We start from the raw sequence: 24,814 nt of genomic DNA, 5'->3' as shown, positions 1-24,814 counted from the left end.
AACTTTTGGGTAAAATGTTATTATAAGTAAGCTGCACTTTGTACTACCTCTGTTTCATATTATAAGACTTTTTAGATTCAGCTAAATTCATCAATTGATGTATATATATATATATATATATATATATATATATATATATATATATATATATATATATATAATATATATATATATATATATATATGTGTGTGTGTGTATGTGTGTGTGTGAATCTAGGTAAGCCTAGAAAGTCTAACATTGTGAAACGGAGGAAGTACTGGTTTTGCAAATATTGTTGCTTTCGATGGATTGTTTGCCTTGTTATGCACTTTGGACCAATTTGTTGTGTGTCAGCTCACCATTTCCTTCTGCCAACATTGTCTCACTCCAACATAAGCACACCATTCAAATAGGCCAAATCTGTAGGCCTTGAAGATGATGTTGGCATAGGGCTTTGGCAAAGGTGTTCCATGAGGAGATGCCATTGATTGAATTAATGGCATTCCATTTACTTGTGCTCAGTTATGTATTGCTGAAAAACATCATGTTCGCAAGAAATTGTTTAGCACGTGGGTGTATATACACCCATTGCTTGCATGTCATCTAAATAGTCATCAAAAAAATATGAAAAAATTGACAAGATAGTTTGATATGAGTTATATCACTCTACCAACATGTAAGTTTAAGTTTAACTTCTACAAGTTGTAGCAAAAATAACAAAACAATTATGAATATGCGTATATTTAGTTTCAGTTTTGTTTTGTTTTTTTTTTTGCTACAACTTGTAGAAGTTGAATTTAAACTTACATGTTTGTGAAGCGATATAACTCATATTTATCTATCTTGTCAATTTTTTTATATTTTTATGACTATTTAAATGGCATGCAAGCACACGGGTGTATATATACCCGTGTGCTAAAAACTATTTCCCCATCCTGTTCCCCCAATTTGCCAGTTGTACACAGCTGTTCAATGCAATGCTATGTCAACGCAAGTGACAAAACTTTTCATGTCCTAATCCAAGGTGGAGCAAAGTTAGAAAAACCCAATTCAATGTGAAATTTACTAAGGGGGTGTTTAGATAAGGCTAAACTTTTTAGCCTTATGTCACATCAGATATTTGGACATTAATTTGAAATATTAAATATAGACTAATAAAAAAACTAATTTCATAAATGAGAGCTAATCCGCGAGACGAATTTTTTTAGCCTAATTAATCCATAATTAGCAAATGTTTACTGTAGCATCACATATGTTAATCATGGATTAATTAGGCTCATTAGATTCGTCTCGCGAATTAGTCCAAGATTATGGATGAGTTTTATTAATAGTCCACGTTTACTATTTATAATAAGTGTCCAAACATCCTATGTGATTAGAAACTAAAGTTTAACCCCTAAAAACAAACACCCCCTAATACTTTTTCAGGAATTGTAATTGACAGGAGAATATTGTTGGATTTATGTATGTTGTGCCTGCACCCTCATTAAGTTTAGATTTTAGATTTTGTAAGAGCCTGCATATTTGGGAAACTAAGCCGACTTCCAAGAAGTGAATATGAAACTTAGGTTTGAGTGTTTATATTTGATCAGCCAGTGCAACCCTAACAGTAGGTTTTTTTTAACCAGTAAAATTCAAACTAATAATACAGTATGTGTTATGGTTAAAGTTATAGAAGATTATGGGTATTATAAATTTATGGCACATAATCACCGGTTTTATGGTTGAACTGTTCGAATCACAACTTGTTAAGGTTTCAAGTAAATTTAACATATCTAAAATAATATTATTGAAAATAGAGAGAAGTTAAGCCATCTATGTGTAATAAAAAAACAATGATTAAATTTTCATAGATAACTTGTAAGAGTAAATGTATGTGGCGGGGTATTGTGAAACCTTAGTACCACAATAACTATGGTTATGCACAACCAATCATCATATATGTGAATTTTGTGGTTTGTTTAAAGGCGACCAGAAAAAGTTTAAAAGAAAAAAAAAGAAAAAAAGTGAAAATTGACATGTTGCTGGGCCTTGTTTGGATGGGGAATAAGTATATTTAAGATCTCTTAACTTGACAAAGTTTAAAAGAAAAAAAAGTGAAAATTGACATGTTGCTGGGCCTTGTTTGGATGGGGAATAAGTTTATTCGAGATCTCTTGACTTGACAATTTTCATTCCTAAATCGCAATAACATATATAAAAGATCTTAAGCTGTTAAAACCGGTGTAGATGAGATCATCTGGTGGTTGTTTTGGCTGATGTGATACTAGCTCGTTGCTCTATGTGTCAGACATGGCACAGAAAGTAAAATATATATAAAAAAATTATGAGCCCACATACCACTTAGATAAAAAACCATGGGACCCACCATCACACTCCTCTCTATCTCCATGGCGAGTCACCGCCACCTCTATCATTGGCCCACATATTTTGTTTAATTTTTTAATTGTTAAATTTTGTTTCATGTGCCGCGTCAGATGAAAATCAAATTAAATTAGCTGAAAAGTGTTGTCCAAATCGTCTTGGAACTTATTTTGTACCGATTTTGACTGAAGAAATCCATTGTATCTGGCGGTTGGAGTATGAAAATCAGATCCGTGACTGATTAAGACCATCCCCAACAGCTCATCTAAATTTGGTCATCCATATCTTTATTTAGATAATCATCTAAAATAGTTTCATTCTTCATATGTCTTTGTACTCCACCAGATCATCTATATATGACATCATCTATATCTCTTTAGAGAATAGAGAGATATCATCCAAAGATGAAGTTTCTCTCTTCTAATATGGATGACATCTGAAAATAAATGATAGGATAACCGTTCTGTTGAAGCTCAATTTATAGTCTTTATTCTCTATTTTTATAATGAAGGATGGGATATATGAGATGTTGGGGAACCTAGTACTACGAACTTCTTCCTTTGAATGGCGTTCATTCCCGGCCCATCTAGGATCCAATCTCAGCCCAACCAAACCCTAGAACGGAATCGTGTTTAATTTGTATCGTTCTCCGGTCTGGGCTTCTCCGTCCAATCCGCTTCGCATTCGATCTCCTCTCCGCCGCCCGCCGTTTCCATCCTTCGTCGTAAAGATGCCGGCGGGATCGAAGAAGCCGGCGGCGTCGGGGCGCGGGCGGCCGGAGCCGGGGCGGAAGACGGTGTCGACGTGCAGCCCGGACCTGGTGGCGGAGGGCGTCCACGTGTTCGACATCTTCGGGTACAGCGACCACAGGGGGATGGGCACCCGCGAGTCCATCCGGTCGGGGGCCTTCTCCGTCGGGGGCCTCCGCTGGGTCGCCTGCCTCTACCTCGACGGCTACGGCGTCGAGGGCATGGACTACGTCTCCGCCTACCTCCGCCTCGTCGGCGACGCGCCCCGCAGGGTCTGGGTCTCCTGCGAGGTGAAGCTGCTCGACCGCACCACCGGGCTGGCCTCCACGCCGCAGCTCTACCTGAGGACCGCCCAGGCGTTCGGCGGCGGGGAGAAATACAGGGTCCTGCACTGCCTGATGCTGCCCAGGCCCGACCTCGAGGTGGAGCCCTACCTCGTGGACGACCGCCTCACCATGGAATTCCATGTCACCGTCAAGGGAGACCCGCGGGTGTCGAGGACCAGGCGGTTCCCGAGGATCCAGGTGCCGCCGCCCGACATCAAGCGGCAGCTCGGCAAGCTGCTGCACACCAGGGAGGGCGCCGATGTCACCTTCGACGTCGCCGGGGAGGCCTTCCCGGCGCACAAGCTCGTTCTCGCGATGCGGTCGCCGGTGTTCAAGGCGGAGCTCTGCGGGCCGCTGAAGGAGGAGGCAGGGTCGCAGCCGATCGCCATCGTGGATATGCAGCCTGCTGTCTTCAGGGCCCTGCTCGAATTCATCTACACCGATCAGTTCCCCACGGCTCGGGGCGCCGAGAGAGGCGACGACTGCGAGATGATCCGGCACCTGCTCGTCGCCGCCGACAGATACGCCGTGGATCGGCTGAAGCTGCTGTGCCAGAGCGTCCTCTGCAAGAATCTCAATGTTCACAACGTTGCAACCACACTGGCACTGGCTGATCAGCATCAATGCGACACGCTGAAGGATGCTTGCATTGAATTTGTGTCATCTTCAAGAAAGATGCAGCGTGTAGTGGCAAGCAAAGGGTATGTGGATCTCCAAAGAACTTCGCCTTCTGTGTTAGCTGATGCCATGGCTCAGATGTCTAAGTTCAACAAGATGTCAAGGAGGAGGAGTACTCCACCAAGATGAGTCCAAGAGCTGTTAATTTCACTTAGAAGCAATATGGGTATTCTTTCTTCTTTTCCCTGAATCAGATATCGTAGTCAGTTTACTCTTTGCAATATGGGAGGACCTTCTTGTGTTTATCTGTTCATATGAATCTATGATAGTTAAGTTTATTTTTATCTCTCTGCAAGCCTGATGTTTCCATTAACTGATATATACAACTTTGGACCTTCCACAAGATTTATTTTTTTCCATCTGTTATAAAGAAATGGATATTGGAGATAATCTAACATTAGCGGTTGGTCTTGTCCATTGCAATGGAACTGCATCAACATAACAAAAGCTGTTGTCGAGGGACTTTAGTTTGTTTGTAATGTCAGTGATTAGTCACTGTGGTGCTTGAGAGTTGAGAATTAACTTTTCGGGAGTTATATTTGACAAGAGTTATGTTTGACTACAACCTTATATTTAATTTGCTTAATCTTCTAAGATCCATGCATTTGTTAGAAATCTAAATGAACTTCCACTACAACTGAAGTCTGAAGATGGATGTTTGAGAACTGAGTGTTTCTCTTTGATAAATCAGAGCAACCTGAGGAGCTTTTTTTTTACTAGTTAAATACCCGTACTTTGCTACGGATTTTATGATATGTTATCAAATTTTCTTATATGAAAGTTACCTTAATTTAAATTTATATGCAGATATCAATCTATATTTAACTGGTTTTTGATATCAAAAAATTTAAGGGTTAGGTTGTAAAACTACAGTGAGGGTAATTGGTGGTGATAGATTTCTGCCACCACCACTACTCATTTTTATAGGAGTATAGATTTATCATATCCCTGACCATAGCCAATTTATAAAATATATAGCCGGTCCTTAAAGTTGGAAACTAATATCATCTAAGTCCATAAATTTAAAAATTGCATAACTAGATACTTAAACTTGAGAACATATGTCATTTAGGTTTATAAACTTTTAAATTGCTCATCTAGTTGGTCCAAACCTCATTTGACTGAAATTATCCATGGACGTGGCATTCAACGTAGTAACTATATTTGCGAACAACCCATCCAAGGTCAACTTCAGGTATATGAGATTTAGGATCTAAATATGCAATTTTCAAGTTTACGGATCTAATTGATACCCGTTCTCAAGTATAGGGACATAAATGTGCAATTTAAAAGTTTACAAACCTAAATAATATATGTTCCCAAGTCTAAGTATCTAGATGTGCAATTTTTAAGCTTATGGATCTGGATGACATCCTCTCTCAAGTTTAAGTACTGATCATGTATTTTACTCTTTATAAACGAGCAGTCAATGCCATTTGTGATTCTGGTCGCTTTTTTGATACGCAGCTCTCCGGCATGGGTCGAGACAATTCTGTTCAGATTTTCTGAATTTGATATATTACCCTGGATTTTCTATTTGTGTCAATCTATTAAAAATGTTTGTGAAAGTAGGGAACTGGCTTCAATGTGTATTATATAAAACAATATTTATTATTAGGCAACATATTTTCAAATCGGTGAGACAAACACTAATGTGCCGGTGCATCTTTACACCGTTGCAGTTTATGAGGGTGGTAGAATTATAATCTAGAAGCTAGAATCACAATATGGATGAAACTTCGGCGCTAAGCTGAGGCAAGGCATGCCTTGACTCCTTTTTAGTAATAAGATTGACTACCATGCTGTAAATTACAAATTTTCTGTTCTATTTTTATATTTATTTATTGTAGAACCGCAAACTTAACACAGTGTGAAGGTGAAGTCATTGAAAACGGTAAAATTGTGTTAAGATGTACGTATGTTCATTTTGAATCAATTAGGAATATCGTATCTAGTAATGAGTCCAATGCTTGAAAATGTTTTTGAAGTGTGTTTCTTGTGATCTTTCTTGAGTTTGTGCTATCTTATCTTTCTTTAGTTTGTGCTATCTTAATTAACCGGGAGTTTCAAACATGTCATTTGCCCTTGAATTTAAGTTCTGTAAAACCAAATTTAGTAAGATTTCATGGAAAAGAACAAACGGTATATTTGCAAATGAAAAATAATTTATAAATAAAGTTTTTATATATGTATTCTTAGCGGTCTAAAAGCAATGCTAGAAATAAACTACAATGAAAAACCCTAAAATCAACTCTAAACCTAAAGTTGAAAATTTAAATTTTGACACGTAAACATAATCAAAAGAAAAAAAGATTGAGATGTACTTCCTCGTTTTGTAAGACTTTCTAGCATTACTTAAATTCATCAATTAATAATATAATATATATATATATATTCTAGATTTATTAGCATCTATATGAATCTAGACAAGGCTAGAAAGTATTACATTATGAAACAAATGGAGTATCTCTTAATATTTGTATTAGAAATACGCACCTGCTTCGGTACTAGAAAATTTCTCTACTTTTACATCCCTTGTGGCCTTTATTTCATCCATCAAATTAGCAATAACTTGATGACAAAATATTATAGAGCATACACTTTCATTTACTCATGGCTCAGAATTCTGCTTTACAGAATGCTTTTGCTATCCCTCTGTATCATACAGCCATACAGGATAAATAAAGTGCATAGAATTCACATGATTCCATTTACACGTATTCTATGCACAGATAAGTGGCAAAAATCTATATCTAGGCTATAAGAGAAAAAAGATACTTGGCAAAAAAATGGCAGAATCAACATCATCTTGTAGGGCCAAAAAGGAATCCTCAAAAACTAAGAAATGGAAACAATATAATCCTAAATTATACCCATGGGCAACATACCCTAATTGCTGCTCCAGAATCCAATATTTTCCCTATTTCTATATCCAATTAGTGTAAATAAATTTGCTTCACCATCGATGTACAAAAGAATTTTGGAACACTGAATTCTTCCAATACGTGTAGGTCAGAAAATGGTGTAGTTAGAGAATAAGTTCATTAGATTGTTTGAAGCTTCTGGGTAGAACTTCCTTGCAAACAAGTAACATGGTCTCTTTAGTCCATTCCACAAGCAAGGCCTCTGCAAGAGCTCTTTCTGCATTCAAGTTCAAGAGACAGTACATGATCTTTAGTTTTCCACTCCTGTAGCTGTATGATATTACAAAAAGATGTACGATACCCTTTCATGAGTTAGCATTCTAAATCAAACATAGTGGGAACTGAGATCATTATGAAATACACACTTATATATATATATGTCTGAATATGAGAATTATTTTATATATCGCGGTTAACTGTAAGGACTTCAATGCATGATATAAAAATATGAGAACTTGATATGTGTGTAGTAATTAACTGTATGGGCTTCAGACTACATATTGTCTACATTTCATCATGTCAATTTTTGTGGTAGATTGCAATGTGCATGAGAATTACAATCTACTCAGTTTGGCATGCGAGATGAACACAAAAGGTCTCAGGCAAAATGTTTGATAAACTAGAACTAAACTGGCAATTTAACTTATAAGTGATAGCCAACCATGCTATGCTTACACTACCTATAAGTAATTGTTTGCGCGGGCATTCTCTTCTCTCCACCTTACACCACACCTTTGAAATAATTTGCGTAGAAGGGTCTATACACAATTCTACACAAACACGTGTGTGTTATTTGTAGACTTGAATTATATATATGGGGCTTTTAGATTTGAGGGTGTCCCTTCTTGGCATTTTTAAGCCTATACCTTATGTTATATTTATTTGAGAGGCTGCGACACATTGGGACTTCACTAGGATTGATAAAATAGTTAGCAAAACATTAACAGAAAACTAAGTTGGAGAGAAGGAGGAACCTTTTCATCACTTGTCACATGGTAGCTGATGTCAACCGACTGCATCAAAGACTGAAGTTATAGATATCCCATGAAAAGGAAAATAAAAGTTCATCCAAAGAGCATATTAAGATGAACTAGGAAAAGGTTAAACGTACTGTCATATTCTTCAGGAGTTCATAAGTTACGTCCTTAGCTCGGAAAGACCTGGGATGCCACTTTCCCTCAGACCAATCAACATAAGTCACAGACCAATTAGCAATTCCAGCAGGATCCATCATCTGGTTGACATAACAAATTCAAAAAATATGATTGATAAATGGTACTATCAGGTTTTCAAATGTAAAGGGGAGTAGTTTACTGAACTACTGACATGGAACAGTGTTGGTAAGTAATGCTCATCTGCATAACAATTACGACCCTCTTCCATTCCTGGCTGAAAAAAGAGAGAAAAAAAGCACAATTAGATATTTTAGCACCATACAAGTCACTAGACAGAGAAGATTACTAAAACAAAATTAGATGAGATGGATCAATAGATGAACACCCTATTGTAGGTCCTGAACAAATCATAACAGGCTTTTGGACTAAATATTTTCCGCTGCTATACTGGGGATGCATAATGGAGACAATATTCTCATTTTTAACTGAAAGGATAAATGGCATATGAGAAAAACACATTTCTCAGTCATCAAGATAGTAAACATGAACCACGTAAGCTCCAAAACATAGCATGCATGGTTAAAAGGAGAACATGATATGGAATTTTGAGAGAAACAGTAAGTTAGTGGGCTGAAAAGAATGCCACCCTATCCAAAGAGTGATCTCTGAGAACTATAGACTAAGCTCTGTTCGGCAGTTGATGATTGGAGAAAAAAATTATCCTCATTTCACATGAGCATGTTTCCCAAACTGTAAAATGATTTTTTGAAAAAAAAACTATCTAAAAGTTGTTTTAGAAAATCATATTAATCCATATTTTAAGTTTACAATAACTAATAATTGATTTTGCATGATCTTCTTTTTGTTCTCTTTAACTCACTCTGAAACTCTGCCTAATTTTACAAATTTCATTCAGGACCAGAGGGCCTCAATTATTTGCCATCCCAAATATTGCAATTTCATGTTTTTTCCACTCCAAAGGCTATAATTAAGGATTGAGTAAATCTAACGAATACCATTGACAAACATCTAATTCTAAGAAATGCCATCGGCGAATGCGAGTTCTAAGAAATGCCATCATACTAACGAATTTGTCTGAGAAATGTCATCGCCGTTAGGGTTCCGTCAAAATTTTCCGTTAAGTGCTATAGTATGAACAGTGTATTTAACGGTAGCAACGGACAGAACCCTAACGGCGATGGCATTTCTCGGACAAATTTGTTTGTAAGATGGCATTTCTTAAAACTCGTATTTTTCAATGGGATTTCTTAGACTTAAATGTTTGTCAATGGTATTTTTTAGATTTTCTTGGATTACCACCCTAAACATTGAATAGGCCAGCAAATGTTACCATTTGCGTAACCAATTTTCCCCAATAGGCCAAAATTGAGGCCTGGAAATCTCCATCTTGCCCTTTCCTAATCATCTTACCCCCACCATTCTTCCACCCTGGTTAATCATGAGAAACATTATGTCCAACCTTTGAGCGTGAGGATATGTGGCTATATTAATACATGGTCCTCCCCCAAACCCCCACCCCCACACACACATTGGGTGTGAGGTATTGGCCCTAAATCAGATTCTCGGGTTTCCTTTTTAATGGTCGTCCCTCTTCTCTTCACTGCCCTAGCGCCGTCGCCACCCTACTAGACACGTGGTTGATCCTTTCTTGACTGCGGTGCCCCTTCCTCACCCGCGTCATGATCCCTATGAGCGTGTTCACCTCCTCGTCGGTGCAGCCATGTCATCCTCCTCGGCCACCTCTGCTACCATCAGCTCTCCCTCTGCTCCGGTTGTCAACACTATTGCAACTGTCCAGATCCTCCTCATCCCCTACGCTATTGTCGTCGTCAAGTCTCATGTGTCGATCACCCTCGAGCTCAAGAACCCTAACTTCGATAAGTGGAAGGCCTTCTTACACCCGATGTGTGGAAAGTTTGGCCTCCTCGACCACCTCTAACGACGGCCCTGATATAGAGCCAACCGAGTACAGGAGCCTCTGCAGTGCCCTCTAGTACTTGACTCTGACCTACCCAGAGCTAGCATATGCAGTTCAGTAGGTGTGCCTCTTCATGCATGAGCCATGCGAGCCTCATCTTGCCCTAATCAAGCACATCTTGTGCTATGTCAAGGGCACACTCTCTGTCGGGTTCCACATCAGCACTGCCTAGTAGAGTCTACTACAGCATCCACATCCACATCGACTACTGCGTTTTCCTCGGCGACAACCTAGTCTCTTGGTCCTCCAAGTGCCAAAACACAATCTCTTGCTTTGATAAGCCGAGTATTGTGTTGTTGCTCATGCAATAGCTGAATGCTGCTGGCTTCGACAACTTGTTCTGGAACTCCATGTTCCTATCATCTCTGGGATGGTCATCTACTACAACGACAACGCCGTCTATATGACAACCAATCCAGTGCATCACTGACGCATGAAGCACATCGAGGTCTTTTCAATCAGTTCATGGACATCATGACCAAGGGTCACTGATTTCAGGTCCAGTCTCTGAGTCCGTAATCCCACTGTCACTACCCGCGAGTATTAGGAATGTATGAGCCTTAGTAGGCATGTACATATATGTATAGGTTTGTGTTATATCCTTGTAATCCTTTTATACTCCTCTAATTGAGGATGTGTGGCTATATTAATACATGGTCAACCCACCCACCCACCCCCCCCCCTCTAGACACACACACACACTGGGTGTGAGGTGTTCCCCCCTAATCCTCTTCACTTCGAACTCCAAAGGTGCTAATGCCTATAATATGCACCATGTTGAGGGCATTTTGCTGAAAGATAAATTTGATTACCTTGCAAAAACGTCTGAATTTCATGTAATACAAACTATCTGCAACCACCACCATTGCATGTTGCCTCTTAATTGAGAACCACTGCGATATTCAGAAATTATATTTGAAAACAGTTGAAAAGCAGACAGAATGTTGAAATATTACACAAAATTAATTAGATTAAAATTGTGCATTTTTATCCAAAATAGAATCAATATAGCCTCTCTAGCTTGATTTTTTTCCTGAAAACGCAGGAGAACTGTGCTTCATTGCATTAAGAACTCTCTAGTTTGACTCATGATCCAATGTTTGAGAACTTGCACAGGAAAATGATGCCCACCTGTGAGCCCTTCCTAAATTCAGTCTCTCGAACCTCTGGCAGCATATGCTTCGAATATCTAAATACTCCATGTGGCCCAGGATCATCAAAGCTGGCCATAGACGAAACAAGAAGATAAGCAGGATAACAATCACTGCAAATTAATTTAATTTGATTTTAATTTGTTTGTGAGGAAAAATTAAGTTAATTATCTGATAATTGAAAATATAATTTTAATTATAGATGTAAAACTTTTCTGGAATACTTTGGATTAGTGATCTTATGGATATGTATGAAGAACAGAACATTAATTCAATGTCTCACCAGTCAAGAAAACTGTGTCTTGATCCCATCAGGAAGTCATACACATAGTCAAAATTGTGTAAAGGAACACAACTGACATCATTGAGCAAGCAATCGTTAAGAACTATGAAACTTTATTGCGAAAGAAAATATGATACAGTAATTTTGGAATATGTGGATCACCTGTCAGAAAGCAAAACAAAATGTTGATTGTCTGTATCTTCTAGGGCCTTTGCCAGCAACCTCCTCTCTGCATCAACCATAGAAATCATGCCCCATCCCACCTGCAAGGTAGTTGACGATGTAAGAATTTGCTAAGTATTCAGCTCAAAATATGAGAATTATGATCAGGTGCTGCTCAGTGTGCTTAGGATGATGCAGGCCAATCACGGTCACAGGCCATCAAAACAAGGCCCAAATATGCACCAGTAACATTTAAGGAATTGATCAGACTCCATTTCAGTTTTGGAGAAATAGGGACTCAATTATTTTATCACCATTGCAAATCAATGGCTAGATGTGTAGACTGTAGAGTATGTGATGGCAGTTAGTGTAAATTATAATCAACATTCTATTAGCCTAATCTAAAACAAGCACATTCCCTAATAGTAGTACTGTCATCATTCAAGATTGTTATATATAATTTCAAATACTTATGTAATTGCATCATTTGGAGGACAGGAATACACTTTAGTAAAAAAAGAACTGCTAGATGAGTTTTACTTGATTAATTACATATCTAAGTTATAAGAATATATAAAAAGGGAAAAAGATAGATAAGAGCTGATAAAAAGGATACATACTCTTATGAATTGTGTATTGGTTTCAAAGTCAAGAGTAAATTTCAGAAGAAATACTAAAGGGGGATTGTTTGGCGGAATATTTGAAAATGAAAATAATTTGTGAATAAAACTTTTATATACGTGTTTTTAGCGATCTAAAAGCCAAGACTGCAAAATAAACTACAAGAAAAAAACCACAAAATCTACTTTAAATTTAAGGCTAAAAATTCAAATTTTCGCTTATAAGCTAAGCAAAAGCGAAAAGATGGGGTTGTAATAGTTCTCAAATATTCCAGTCCTATTGGGAAGCAATGATGACTAGTTAATGTCTCTATACCAGTAAAATATAGTAGAGAACCTTGTTGTGAAAATAAAACAATTTAATGAAATATGGAAAATCCTCTGCATCTTAACACCTCATAAATGTTCTTGCCTATTTACAAGTTCACCAAGGCTTCATATTTGAAATATGATTACCTTATCACTGTGTATGTCTCGGCCAACAAATACTGGACTGACATGTTCAGGTTTCTCACGTGAAGCATGAACATATATATTGTATCTCCCTTCATGGCCCTACAAAAATTATGGGAGATGTGACAGAAAAGGTAAATTGAGTAAAGATGCATGACATTGTCCGTGGAGTTAAATACCAAACAGAAAAGGAAAGTAAAAAGGAAGAAAACCGGCATGCCTCTTGACCTGAAAGATCAAGTAGAAAGGTCTAAAAGTTTGGCCCAATACCTTTTTTTTGTGTGGTAATCAAGTAAATTTCATTACCCGGCTTTTGGGAAAACATAAAAGGTGCACCCTGGAACAGGTGGGCAGAACCAATCTACCTATGGGGGCAGAACAAAATTTATATGCATATTATGTTCACTTGCATGATAGTATTACCTATTAATAAGCTTTGTAAACCCACCAAGGTTTTTACACCAGGAATAACTAGCTCAGTATCAGTAACAGAAATCGTACATAAGCATGAGTGCAAAATAAAGGGGGAACTCATGGTGGGATACCTTAAAAAATAACTCCCATAGTTTCTCAAATGGCAAATTGCCAGGAGTCAAGAACATGAAAGCAATTTTGGGGTTCCTCGATGGGAATGGAGGCGTTGAGAGGATCTGTCTGAATACAACACGTGTGGCGGTCTCCTCGTCAGTCAGTTCCCGGGCAGGTTCTGCAGGAAACCAGTCCCTGACAGGATACCAATCCCTAACAGGATAGGTATAATCCTGGGGTGGGTACATATAAATCCATAGTCCAGTGATTGCAATGAAAATTAGAACCACTAGTGTCCATATGTGCCTTCTTGGAGATGCTCTTGCACGTGGCACTGGAACACCCTTCATGTCCTTGACGCCTTATGGCCACAACTGATGCCACTTCACTCTTTTCTTCCTCTCACAATACAGTTCCTCACCTTCATCTCTCTCAGAATTCACTGGGCCTAGGAAACAGTCCTAGCACAACTTCCACTTTGCTCTGCAGAATTATGAGACACAGCAGTGCAAATGAAATTGATAATGTGTGATTAACTTGGGTTGTAAAAATGCAACTGATATGTCTATAGAAGATATAGAGGGTGATATTTTGGAATTTTTAGGAAAAAGGTTAAATGGCATATTTGCAAACGAAAAATAATTTGTAAGTACAACTTTTATATAAGTCTTCTTAGTGATCTAAAAGCCAAGGCTGAAAAATAAACTACGATGAAAAAAACCCAAAATCAACTCCAAATTTAAGGTTGAAAAATCAAATTTTGGTTTATAAGCATAAGCAAAAGCGAAAACTGAGGATGATAGTCTGTTGTACAAATAGGAAAAAGGATTTCCACCATCATGCAAGTCGCTTGTCACCAAATGTGCATAAACGGGTACCCCATTAGAGGATTTATGCAATACATGGTTGAACTTCAATAAAAGAACCAAATGTTAGAAACCCTGGAATTTACATTTCCACAAGATGGTGTTCCCATATTTCGGTCGTCAATTATTCAATATTCAACAGAGATCAGAATTAAACCCAATTCACTTTCCATTCATCAGGATTTGCTTTACAGATATATGTAATTGTGAACAGATTAGAGCATGCAGCCAGGTAAGTTGTGCAACACTTTTCATTGTGAACTGTAGCATACCACGGTCTTTTGTGGTGGATAAGTTGTCCAACACAAATATGATGTCTATGACAAGTTGACTGCTATATGCAGGCCAATAGAATGTAGCGCACCTAAAAGTACAAAAGCAAACTAAGCAGTAGTAGCATGGAGGTAAATGCCTTACAGGGCAAGCTAGCTACCGAGCAAAGTTCGAATTTTTATCTTAGGCCCTGTTTAGTTCGCGAAAAGAAAATTTTTGGGTGTCACGTCGGACATTTGACCGGATGTTGGAAAAGGTTTTGGACAGAATGAAAAAACGAATTTCATAGCTCACCTGAAAATCGCGAGATGAATCTTTTGAGTCTAATTAATCTGTTATTAGCACATGTGGGTTACTGTAGTACTTATGGCTAATCATGGACTAAGTAGTCTCAAAAGATCCGTCTCACGATTTTTCCCTAACTGTACAATTAGTTTTTTTCATCTATGTTTAATACTCTATTTATGTGTCCAAAAATTCGATGTGATATTTTTCGGAATCAAACAGGCCCTTATGCAACAAAAAAGTGGTCATCTTTTGGGTGTTTGAGGTTAAAGGAGAAACAGTTTATTTGCAAATGAAAAATAATTTATAAATAAAAATTTTTACGCATATTCTTAGTGATTTAAAAGCAAATGCAGAAAAATAAACTAAAAAAAACAACAAAATAAACTTCAAATTAAAGATTAAAAATTTAAATTTTGGCTTATAAGCATGAGCAGAAGCGAAAAGATGAGACTGAAAAGTCACTCCTTGGTTCCCTAAAATACATGACTAAAAATCAACCTGTACAGGGCTGGCCCATGTGTATAGGATTGGACCTCAAAGCATGGGTTAAGGACAAGGACCTGATCCACAGGGGGCAGCTTTCCATGTTGGAGGGGTGGGGGCAGCTCTCTTGACATTTCTCGGTCCCAGTTTCAAGTGCTTCTTCTTAATTATAATACCTAAGGGAGGTCTTTCCCTTTGGAGCAGAGCTCTTTTTTGTTACATGCCTAAACAGTGTCAGAAATTGTAGCAATGACGAATTGAATGGGCCATTTCAGCTTGCATGTTGCTGACAGTGCCCATGCTTCTGTACATCGCTTGCTACCTTCTAGTATATGACCATGATCAGGAGCTCATGTGCCATCACCACATACTTCCATATGCCAAAAAGTAAATTAAAAAATATCTTTCTTTGTAATCAAACAAAGCGTTCCATGTGTCAGATACCAACTGGTCTCAACGTATTAGAGCAGGTACAATAGCAGTCTATAAGCCAGCTATAAGTATATTTTAAAGAGATAAGAGGAGAGAGAAGGGAGGTAGACTACTAATTTGTAGCCAGCTGCACACGGGCTCCAAGACAAAATGTGTTAGGCATGTGGAACCATGTATTGATGTTTTGTAGGTAACTATTGTATGAATTGGCTATTAGATTGACTATAGATGAATTGAAGCTAAGTTCAACAGTATAGCCAACTACTGGCTTCAATTCATCTATAGTCAATCTAATAGCCAATTCATACAATAGTTACCTAAAAAACATCATTACATAGTTCCACATGCCATAACACATTTTGTCTTGGAGCCCGTGTGCAGCTGGCTATAAATTAGTAGCTCAACTTCTATCTCTCTCCTCTTGTCTCTTTAAATATGCTTATAGCTTGCTATTGTGCCTGCTCGCCATGTGTGTAATCGCAAAGAACCATAAATTTGGAGGTTTGGTGTCATCGAAAAAACGAACCAAAACATCGAAACACAAATTTCTCACCCAATTAACAAAAACAAAAGAAAAGAAAAGAAAGAAAGAAGACGAACAGCATTCACCTAAAAGATGGCAGCTTTACACCCAGAAACGCCAATGCTCATCAAAACCCACAAGATTTCTCCCATCAAGGATCCAGAAAAATCAATGTGGCGCCGCCGCCGCCCAATCCCCTAACCCCAGGCCAAATCCACCCCATTATCCTCCCTCCTCCCCCGCGACGACGATTCAGCTAACCAGCAGACCAAATCGGGCATCTCCAAGAACACCCATGGATTGCCATCACAGGGCGAGGGGGATCGAAAGGGAGGTGGCCTGGCCGTACCTGTGGGGGATCGGATGGGCGCCGATCGGAGGAACCGCCCGGCGCGCGGCGGCAGAAACGCATGCAGGGTCTGTGGGTGGAGCGAGTGGCAGGAGGAGGCCGAGAAAAATCGCGCCTTTTTTTTTTTGTCCTTTTTCTTCTTCCCGGCCGCTGCGGAGAACGAGAGCGCGCGCACGCGAGCAGGAGCAGCTAGCTGGTCGATCGATTCGTCTCGGCTGAAAATGTGTGCTGTTGCAACTTTTGCATGCGGATCATTTTGTTTCGGTCAAACATAAATGAATGTCCGCTCCCCGCACTCCGCACTCCGCATTGATGTATCCGAAAACCTGAATATTACTGCTTTCGTTTTGTAAGACAAGGTGTTGATTTTTATATTCTAATGTTTAATTATTTCTCTTATTTAAAAATTTAGTATAAATATAAAAAATATTAAGTCGTGCTTAAAGTTCTGTTGATAATAAAATAAGTCATAACCAAAATAAATGATATTTTCATAGTTTTTTGAATAAGACAGATAGTCAAAAAAAAAAGTCAAATATCTTATATTATCAAACAGAAGGAGTACCTCCGTTACGATGTTAAAGCTTGAATATATAGTTTTAAATGAGTTTATAAAAAGTTATCTCTTAATAAATGAGAAATAGACTTGTTTATTCTGGTCTTAATGAAATTTGAGATGACCACAGTTTCGGTCACCCTGGCTAAAATAAAAATAATAAATAAGGTGAGAGGGTACACAGAATAAAATGAGAATATTTTGAATAAGAAATAATTCATGAAATAAGTGATGATGTGTATAGTATAAGAAATACTTAAATTTTGATACAATATTTAAAATTTATATTTGGGACGTAGTTAGAATTTATAATATTTCGGTGCTTTGTCACAAACGGTTTCCATGTTAAAGTACTAGATTAATTCGTTGTGATGACCACTGAAGACCTTTATAATAATGTCTACGCTAAATCTGTAAGTTATGATGTTAAGGCTTGAATACGTAGTCTTAATAAGTTTATAAAAAATTATCTGCGTTTTTTTTTTGGATTTTTTTTAAAATTAAAGATCAAAAGCCTAAACTAACCAAGCTGACAGACATTGTTTCTCCACCTATCTAGCAAATGTACCTATCACTCTGTTCTAGGATGGAGAATTAATATATGGTACGTTTATGCATATAGATCATACAAATAAAAATATGTTTCATGCAGTTACAATTTCATTTTATACGTTAGAGATTTACTTTGGCACCATGTTCAGTCATAATTAATTAAGTATCAATACTAAATAATTATGAGTATATAGTTCCCATCCATAAAACTTGTACTATGTACACTAATCAACAATTCTGCTTAAAATTGCATGATAGTAATAATTAGTTGATTTCAAAGCGATCACCGCCCGGCCGGGGACTTGAGCACTATAGTCGCACTGTATAATTGAAAATATGATAAATATATATGAGACATGCATCCTTGTTTTTCATTAAATGAAAATTCGTAACATTGGACTAATTGTTAAACTCGATCGCAATGTATATCATATAGTATATCACTAGTGTTAGCGTATGTGATATGATTATATCCATATATACTGAAAATACTTTCGTTAATTTTGTATAGTTATAGACAGCAATTAATGACCAAACTATACTGTTGAATACTTGAGACCATGTCAATAATATACCTGCCTTATATTATATATACGAAGGGAGGAGTACATAAAAAAATGTTTTATCCGTCAGTAAGCATATCACATAGATACTCTCCAAATTGTGAGTATTTTATGATGTAAATTTTATTCCAAAATATAAGTAATTATGTACTGAACTACTGATTACTATTATTTCAATCATTCTAATAAATCCAGAGCCAAACATATGCTTAGAACGAGAATTTAATTAATTTAAAAATTAAAACTTAAACCACTGAAGTGACTGAAAAGAAATTTTTTGATATATCTTAGTCTATGCTAAATAATCTAGAACTGTTTATATTTTGAAATAAATGTTGTAACTGTTTTTTCCGTCTCCGTCTATATACCTGCACATGCATCCACGAATTAGCTAGGCAACATGATCTCCAAGACTCCAATTAAGTCTCCAAGCCAACCAAAGGCAACACATGACGAGAAGAGAGCAAGGTGTAGCCAAGGACAAACTTGCCGGCGGATGACACAGCCAGTCTCCGGCCAGCCTCGCCGGCCAGCGACAGTACTGCATGCTGTGGTAGCCAGCCAGCTCCGGCAAGTCATCCTTGGCTGCATCCTGCTCTCCTCCTCTTCTTGCATGGCCCTTCCGGCAGATCTAGCTAGCAGGTGACCGAGCAACTGATCAAATTGTATTAGTATCTAGCTAACTATATCTACCTCCTTCTTCTGCTTCTTCTTCTTCTTCCTAGCTCGATGGGTACTGAGTGACTCCCGTGTGAGGATAGGTGAAGCTCCAGCAATGGCATTTATAGCAGGCGAACTGAAGGAAAGTTGCACATGGAATAACACTGCGAGGCGTACGTTTGCCGGGGCTTTTGACCCTAGCTCGATATTCCATATGCAACTTTCTCATCAAGGGGAATCAGATCAGCCGCTAAATTTGCGAGCTGTGGCCACAAAATCAAGCTTTTTTGGGGGAGGGGAGAGACAACTGAAGGGCCTATCGATCTATCGATCGGTCCACTAGGCTGGATTTTCCATCTTTTGCACAAGATCTGTGGGCCAAATTTTAGGTCGATCGGCAGGGCATCCTCGTGAGCCATGCGATGAATGAACGATCGACAGCTAGTGCATGCATGCATTTTCACCGAATTAAAGGCCAGGCCAGTTGAGAGAATTGGGAATAATATACTCATCCACATATGTTAGCTACAGTGGCATAAAACAACAAAATAGGTCATTAAAGCAATTACTGTATGTGCTGCCATAACCAGCACGGGGCTGATTCCGGTGCATTTTACTGTTAGTAGAATTTAATCCATAACATTGATCTATTTTTATCGGACGACCGTGATTAAATTATACTACTAACAATATTAGGTGTAGTAGAAATTTGAATGGGTAATATCATCATTTTTATTGTGATCTTTATTGTAAAAAATAAAATTACAAAATACTATTAATTAAGTAATTAACAAAGTATAAACATACCCTTTTGCTACAGGTAGTATAATACTACCAGTAAAATGCACTGGAGAGTTGCCCAACCAGCACACATGAGGCATTTTCGGTCCATACTGAGTTAATTACACACAGATGCAAAGTTAAAATACGGCATATAAAAGATCCATATGTGTCTCTTCTTTAAAACATGATCACGTATCTGCAGGTACCAACTTATATATGCATGCCGGGTTTTTTTTTAAAAAAAAAGGCACATACGTGACGGTATATCTGTCGGATCTAAGATTCTACACAAAAAATTCCACTAAGCCGAGCCACTCTTTTAAGCTAAGCATATTGATCAAATTCTAAAGTTTGAAAAACATTTGTGGAAAAGGTCACAAAAGATCCTGGTAATATAATGGAATTTTAGTACATTTTGTTAATAAAATTTTGGTTTCTACGATCAAAATCTAACGCAAAACCGATTACACATGGTAAAAATGAATAAAAGGAATGACACTGTTTATTCAGGCCGAAATTTAGAAAATTATATTGATTATATCAAAACTATTTGGTATAAAAATACCATATATAATATATAGATGAGATAATACAATATTCTTATATCATATACATGGCAAGAGAATATACGAAAACAAAGGGTAAAACGTTTGTTGTCATGAATTAAACTCAAGACCTCTTGTGCAGAATTTACGTGTTATAGCCAATGAATTAAAAAATATATAATGGTACGTGCATGAATTTTAAATAGTAATTATGTTGTATATTCATGTTTCTTTTTAACAAATTAAGTAATACCTCAACCTTTTTGCTTTTTCTTATGTTTATAACTCAAAATTTGAATTTTTAGCCTTAAATTTAAAGTTGACTTTGTGATTTTTTTCATCGAAGATTATTTTCAGTCTTGACTTTTAGATCACTAAGAATACATATATAATAATTTTATTCATAGATTATTTTTTGTTTGCAACCCCTAAAAATATGGACACACTATCTGCTTGGTTCGACAACCGGCACTGCTGTTGTACCACCATTAGTGCCACTTGCCAGGTGTGCTGATTGGAAAAATGAAACTAGCGGGGTCATCTTTTGGATTGTAAAAAAATTCAAACGATATATTTGTAAACGGAAACTAATTTACAAATAAAACTTTTATATACATGTTCATAGCGATCCAAAAGCCAGAGCTGAAAAATAAACTTCGGTAAAAAACATCAAAACCAACTTCAAATTTAAGGTTAAAATTTCAATTTTGAATTATACGCATAGTCCAAAACCAAAAGACTAGCAGTGATTGGATTGGAGTATGTGGTACGTACATACTACATGGGATTAAGGCCGTTACGTGTGTGTGTCTGCGCATATGAAAGTAAAATTAGTTTTGCATCACAAGGCTCAGATTATGCTATATATATATATATATATATATATATATATATATATATATATATATATATATATATATATATATATATATATATATATATATATATATATATATATATATATATATATATATATATATATATATATATCCACGCGTTGGCTTGGATATCCTTCTGCTAAGTACAACTACATCTGTTAATATAGTCTCCAGGTCAAACTGATTACATGTGAAAATCATGTAAAATTCACCTGTTCCGAGAGAGGTTGTATAGTTGTTGGTTTCATCCATCTGTTAGCTTTCTCTTGGCTTCAGCTCATGTCATATGATGCACAGAAATATCGACCAAGCTTTCACTTATCTGGTATATATAGCCAACCATATTTTATCCTTGTGTTGGCATACTTGGTAGATGATTCATCTCTGATTTAAGAGACATTTAACTTTTTACCACTCTTACGAATGTTCATAACACATTTATCACTGGATCCACATGCATAGACTCGTGAGGACCCATAAGTCATAGAAAACGAGTGACAAATCTATTTTGACCACTAGTAAGAATGGCAAAAAGTTAAATTTCCCTGATTTAATTTAGCATAATTGTTCTTGTTATTAGGCACAAGATAGGGTTATAACTTAGAAGAATATTAAACTAGATTGGAAAAATATTCTTTCATAACCAAAAAACATTTCTACCAGAAAAAAGAACAAAAGAAGATGACAAGGACATGAACGAACAAGTTATACAAACACTGTGTCAAACTAGGGGACAGATTTATGAGTTGTCATGTAAATGATGCATGTTGTGCATTCTTAATTAATTAATAATATAGGCGGGTAAATTAAGTTGATTTTGTAGCCCTTGAATTTTGTTCACACTAAACTCCAAAGACTCTTAACACCCTAAACCATATTGATTTCATGGTGGTTTGATGGATATTATAGTAGTTTTTGTTAGCATAAATTTAAATTAGCTCAGTTCCATGGTGTTAGACCTAATTAAGTGATATTTGCATCAAACAAAATATATGTGCATTAGAAAGGTATAAATAGGAAAATCACCTCCATTTCAAACAACATGGCTCCAAAAACAACCTGAAAGGTTCTTTTGTCCGGGTTTTAAAGATGAGGATGAAAAATAGCCAGATTTGCCGTTCAGGGTGAAAATGGATTTTAAGCAAGGTTCAAGGGATAAAATTAGATTTTTACCGTAATATATATTTTAGTGATGGAACTGAAATAATAGCAGATTTGATATTGAAAAATATATACCAATTATCTTGTAAAATATATCGTCTTGAATGTGCTCAAGTGATGGGGTTGGATGAATTTGTGTAGAATTGGTGTTTCAACTGAAATAAAAAGGAATAGGAATAATAGTCACAAGAATAAAATAAATAATATGACAAGTGTCAAAATTGACAGATTAACTGAAATAAAAAGGAATATGAATAATGGTCACAAGAATAAAATAAATAGTATGACAAGTGTCAAAATTGACAGATTGATCAACTTAAAAGTTAGATTTATATATGATATGATGGCACTTGGCACTTCTTAGTGTCACCTTGTGTTGACATTATATAGGAAGTGCCACGGGATCGGATTTGTTATGACATCTCATATTGTTTGACCCTGTCGTGATCCTTCTCAAACAGACGAGAATAAACGCTTAATTAAAGGAGTCTCCAGGTAGCTTGATAAAGTGTCTCTAAGTGCATATATTCCAATTCGGTTAGGTTTGATCCATTTAATTAGTTCAGTAACTCTGTGGATACATGAGATGACCTTCAAATTTAAGCTAGCTATATATGCTACTAATCGTCTGCAAACTTAGACAGTTGATTCGCTATATATCCTAATTGACTTCTTTTTTTTCTGCAGTAGATTCTTCTCTATCATGATCTGATTTGATGCTTCATGACCTAGTAGCGATAGACGAATGTTGTGCATGTCTTTTATATAGCCCATGTAATATATGTGTGTATACAACATTCTTGTTTAAGTTGTACGTATCATAAAAATCACAGGTACTGACACATAAAAGGCAATCCTTTTTCAACCATTAGGCCCCATGTGGCAGTGATGGTCCTAGCCTATTCCTGTCGGCTCCCGAACTAGTAGGGATAGTCCTATATCCTTACAAAATTATTAAGGAAATTTTGATAAAAATAGCAAAATAAAAACATCATGAACACCAGTTGTGCACCAACTTAAAAAGTGCAACATGGCTAACCTGTAAGTTCAAATGACCTTAAATGATTTTGAGACAAAAAAAACTGTCTCCCCTTGCCTTTAGCCCAAGCATGAGTGGCATGCTTGGTTAAGGGTGGATCTACGTCCCTATATATAATGTATCATGAATCACTGGTGGTTTATCTTAGGGATTATAGTAGTAGTCGAGACTGTCAGCTGACTGGAAGGATGGTTCAGACTATGCAAAACTCTGCAGCTGGCCAATCCCACAAACCGGTACCAAAATCATTAGTTTATGCTAGGCTGGCTGCAGGGATGTTCATGATTGCACGGGTGGGAAAATCTCCTCCAAAACCATGAACCGACAGAGATTTGCAATTGTTGTCTGCTCAAGCAGAACCGGCAGTGATTGCACTCCCTGTACTAGGGGGAAGTTAGTATAATGGGCTTATGTGATCAAAATAATCAATGGTGTTGACAAGAACCTAGCTAGTGGATAACAGTTCTAGAATATATGATCAAAAAGCAAGGTATAATATCGCATTCAAACCTTTTGACAACGAAAAGTTAATGCTTATATTCGGTTTTACAGTCATTCATTTAACTCTATTTTTTGTAAATATGATATACCAGACATCAACATCTTATAATCTTTGAATGTGAATAGTTTATTTGTTCAGTTGGTGCAAACTTGCCAATTTAGTGTCGATGGGAAGATCCATAGTTTTTTTAGCAATATTGTTGCATAGGCACAAAAAACCATCCCTTAATGACTTCTTTGAATCTTGCTGGTTGTACAATATTCTTCTTTTTTACTTCTGTGTTGTGGAGCACCAAAAGGTAAATGGGAACAGGATAACTAAAGGTCCAGGAGCACCCTTTTAATATTATTCTCTGAAAAGGAGGAAGTAATGTGCATGTATGATGATCTAATGTAAGTTGAACAGTCTAACTAACAGTAATCAAAATAAACAAAAGGCATGCATTTTTCTTGTACTTAAAGGAATATTTATTACATTGGTATAGAAAATGTTTAGATAGACTACCGGTAAATGAATAGTTGGTACCCCATGAGTTGTTGCGGGCATAAATATTCATAGCACTTCATATTGTGCTATATTAGTGTAACTATCAGGAAAAGGCTGCATTGAATTTGGTGGGAATTTGTTTGTGCTCATACCACAAATGTGACAAAAATTCAGCAGTTGGCCAAAATTTTCAATAGAAATAAACGTCCACAAATATAAGATGTCATTGCTTGTCAAATTTCCGAAGGAAGAAGTAAATGCATGCTTGCAGAAATATCAATGAATAGGCATTATTTACTATACACTATTACTTGTCTGTTAACTATATCATAAAATCTGTACGCTTCCAAATCATGAATGGTTTTATACCTTAGAAATTCAAGATACGAGCATGAGGATCTTCGAGAAGTCTCCGAGATAACCAATTTTATTCTCATAATCTTATGCTTCTAATGTGCCTATGAGGTATTCATCTTGGCATAACACAACCACTACTTTTAATTTTAGGTGGAACACATAGCATTGTTGTAATTGCATACAACTT

At 36.9% G+C, this 24,814-nt stretch overlaps 2 protein-coding genes across 5 annotated transcripts; one reads left to right on the top strand and one right to left on the bottom strand.

Annotated features, from left to right (window-relative positions):
• The first annotated feature begins 3,029 nt into the window (after positions 1-3,029).
• LOC102722236 (BTB/POZ and MATH domain-containing protein 2-like) lies at positions 3,030-4,374 on the top strand. The gene has a single exon (XM_015840385.1). It carries the CDS (start codon positions 3,074-3,076, stop codon positions 4,223-4,225), a length of 1,152 nt encoding a protein of 383 aa, XP_015695871.1. The 5' UTR covers positions 3,030-3,073; the 3' UTR covers positions 4,226-4,374.
• Positions 4,375-6,668: 2,294 nt separating this feature from the next.
• LOC102721948 (glycosyltransferase BC10-like) lies at positions 6,669-16,700 on the bottom strand. Of its 4 annotated transcripts, none has more exons than XM_006659162.3 (11): positions 16,546-16,699; positions 13,349-13,814; positions 12,807-12,905; positions 11,731-11,831; positions 11,569-11,640; positions 11,266-11,356; positions 10,947-11,027; positions 8,347-8,409; positions 8,132-8,254; positions 7,995-8,033; positions 6,669-7,237 (listed from the first exon to the last, which is right to left on the bottom strand). In XM_006659162.3, exons 2-11 carry the CDS (start codon positions 13,679-13,681, stop codon positions 7,109-7,111), a joined length of 1,131 nt encoding a protein of 376 aa, XP_006659225.1. In that variant the 5' UTR covers positions 13,682-13,814; positions 16,546-16,699; the 3' UTR covers positions 6,669-7,108. The 4 variants fall into 4 exon arrangements, with proteins under 4 accessions (XP_006659225.1, XP_015695779.1, XP_015695780.1 ...); XM_015840293.1 differs by lacking the exon at positions 16,546-16,699 and adding an exon at positions 16,283-16,439; XM_015840294.1 differs by lacking the exon at positions 16,546-16,699 and adding an exon at positions 15,319-15,364.
• Between the last annotated feature and the right edge of the window lie 8,114 nt (positions 16,701-24,814).

Source organism: Oryza brachyantha, chromosome 8 (genome assembly GCF_000231095.2).
Source record: "Oryza brachyantha chromosome 8, ObraRS2, whole genome shotgun sequence".
NCBI classification, from domain to species: Eukaryota; Viridiplantae; Streptophyta; class Magnoliopsida; order Poales; family Poaceae; genus Oryza; species Oryza brachyantha.
This window is presented reverse-complemented; position numbering and strand designations above follow the sequence as displayed.

Bases quoted from the DNA above. Each gene is read 5' to 3' on its own strand.
- LOC102722236 (XM_015840385.1), top strand. From the start codon at position 3,074: ATGCCGGCGGGATCGAAGAAGCCGGCGGCGTCGGGGCGCGGGCGGCCG.
- LOC102721948 (XM_006659162.3), bottom strand. From the start codon at position 13,681: ATGAAGGGTGTTCCAGTGCCACGTGCAAGAGCATCTCCAAGAAGGCAC. The intron at 11,357-11,568 runs GTGAGACATTGA...GTCTATGGCCAG, and splicing joins AGACACAGTTTTCTTGACTG to CTTTGATGATCCTGGGCCAC. The intron at 8,255-8,346 runs GTCAGTAGTTCA...TATGTCAACCAG, and splicing joins ACTTACCAACACTGTTCCAT to ATGATGGATCCTGCTGGAAT.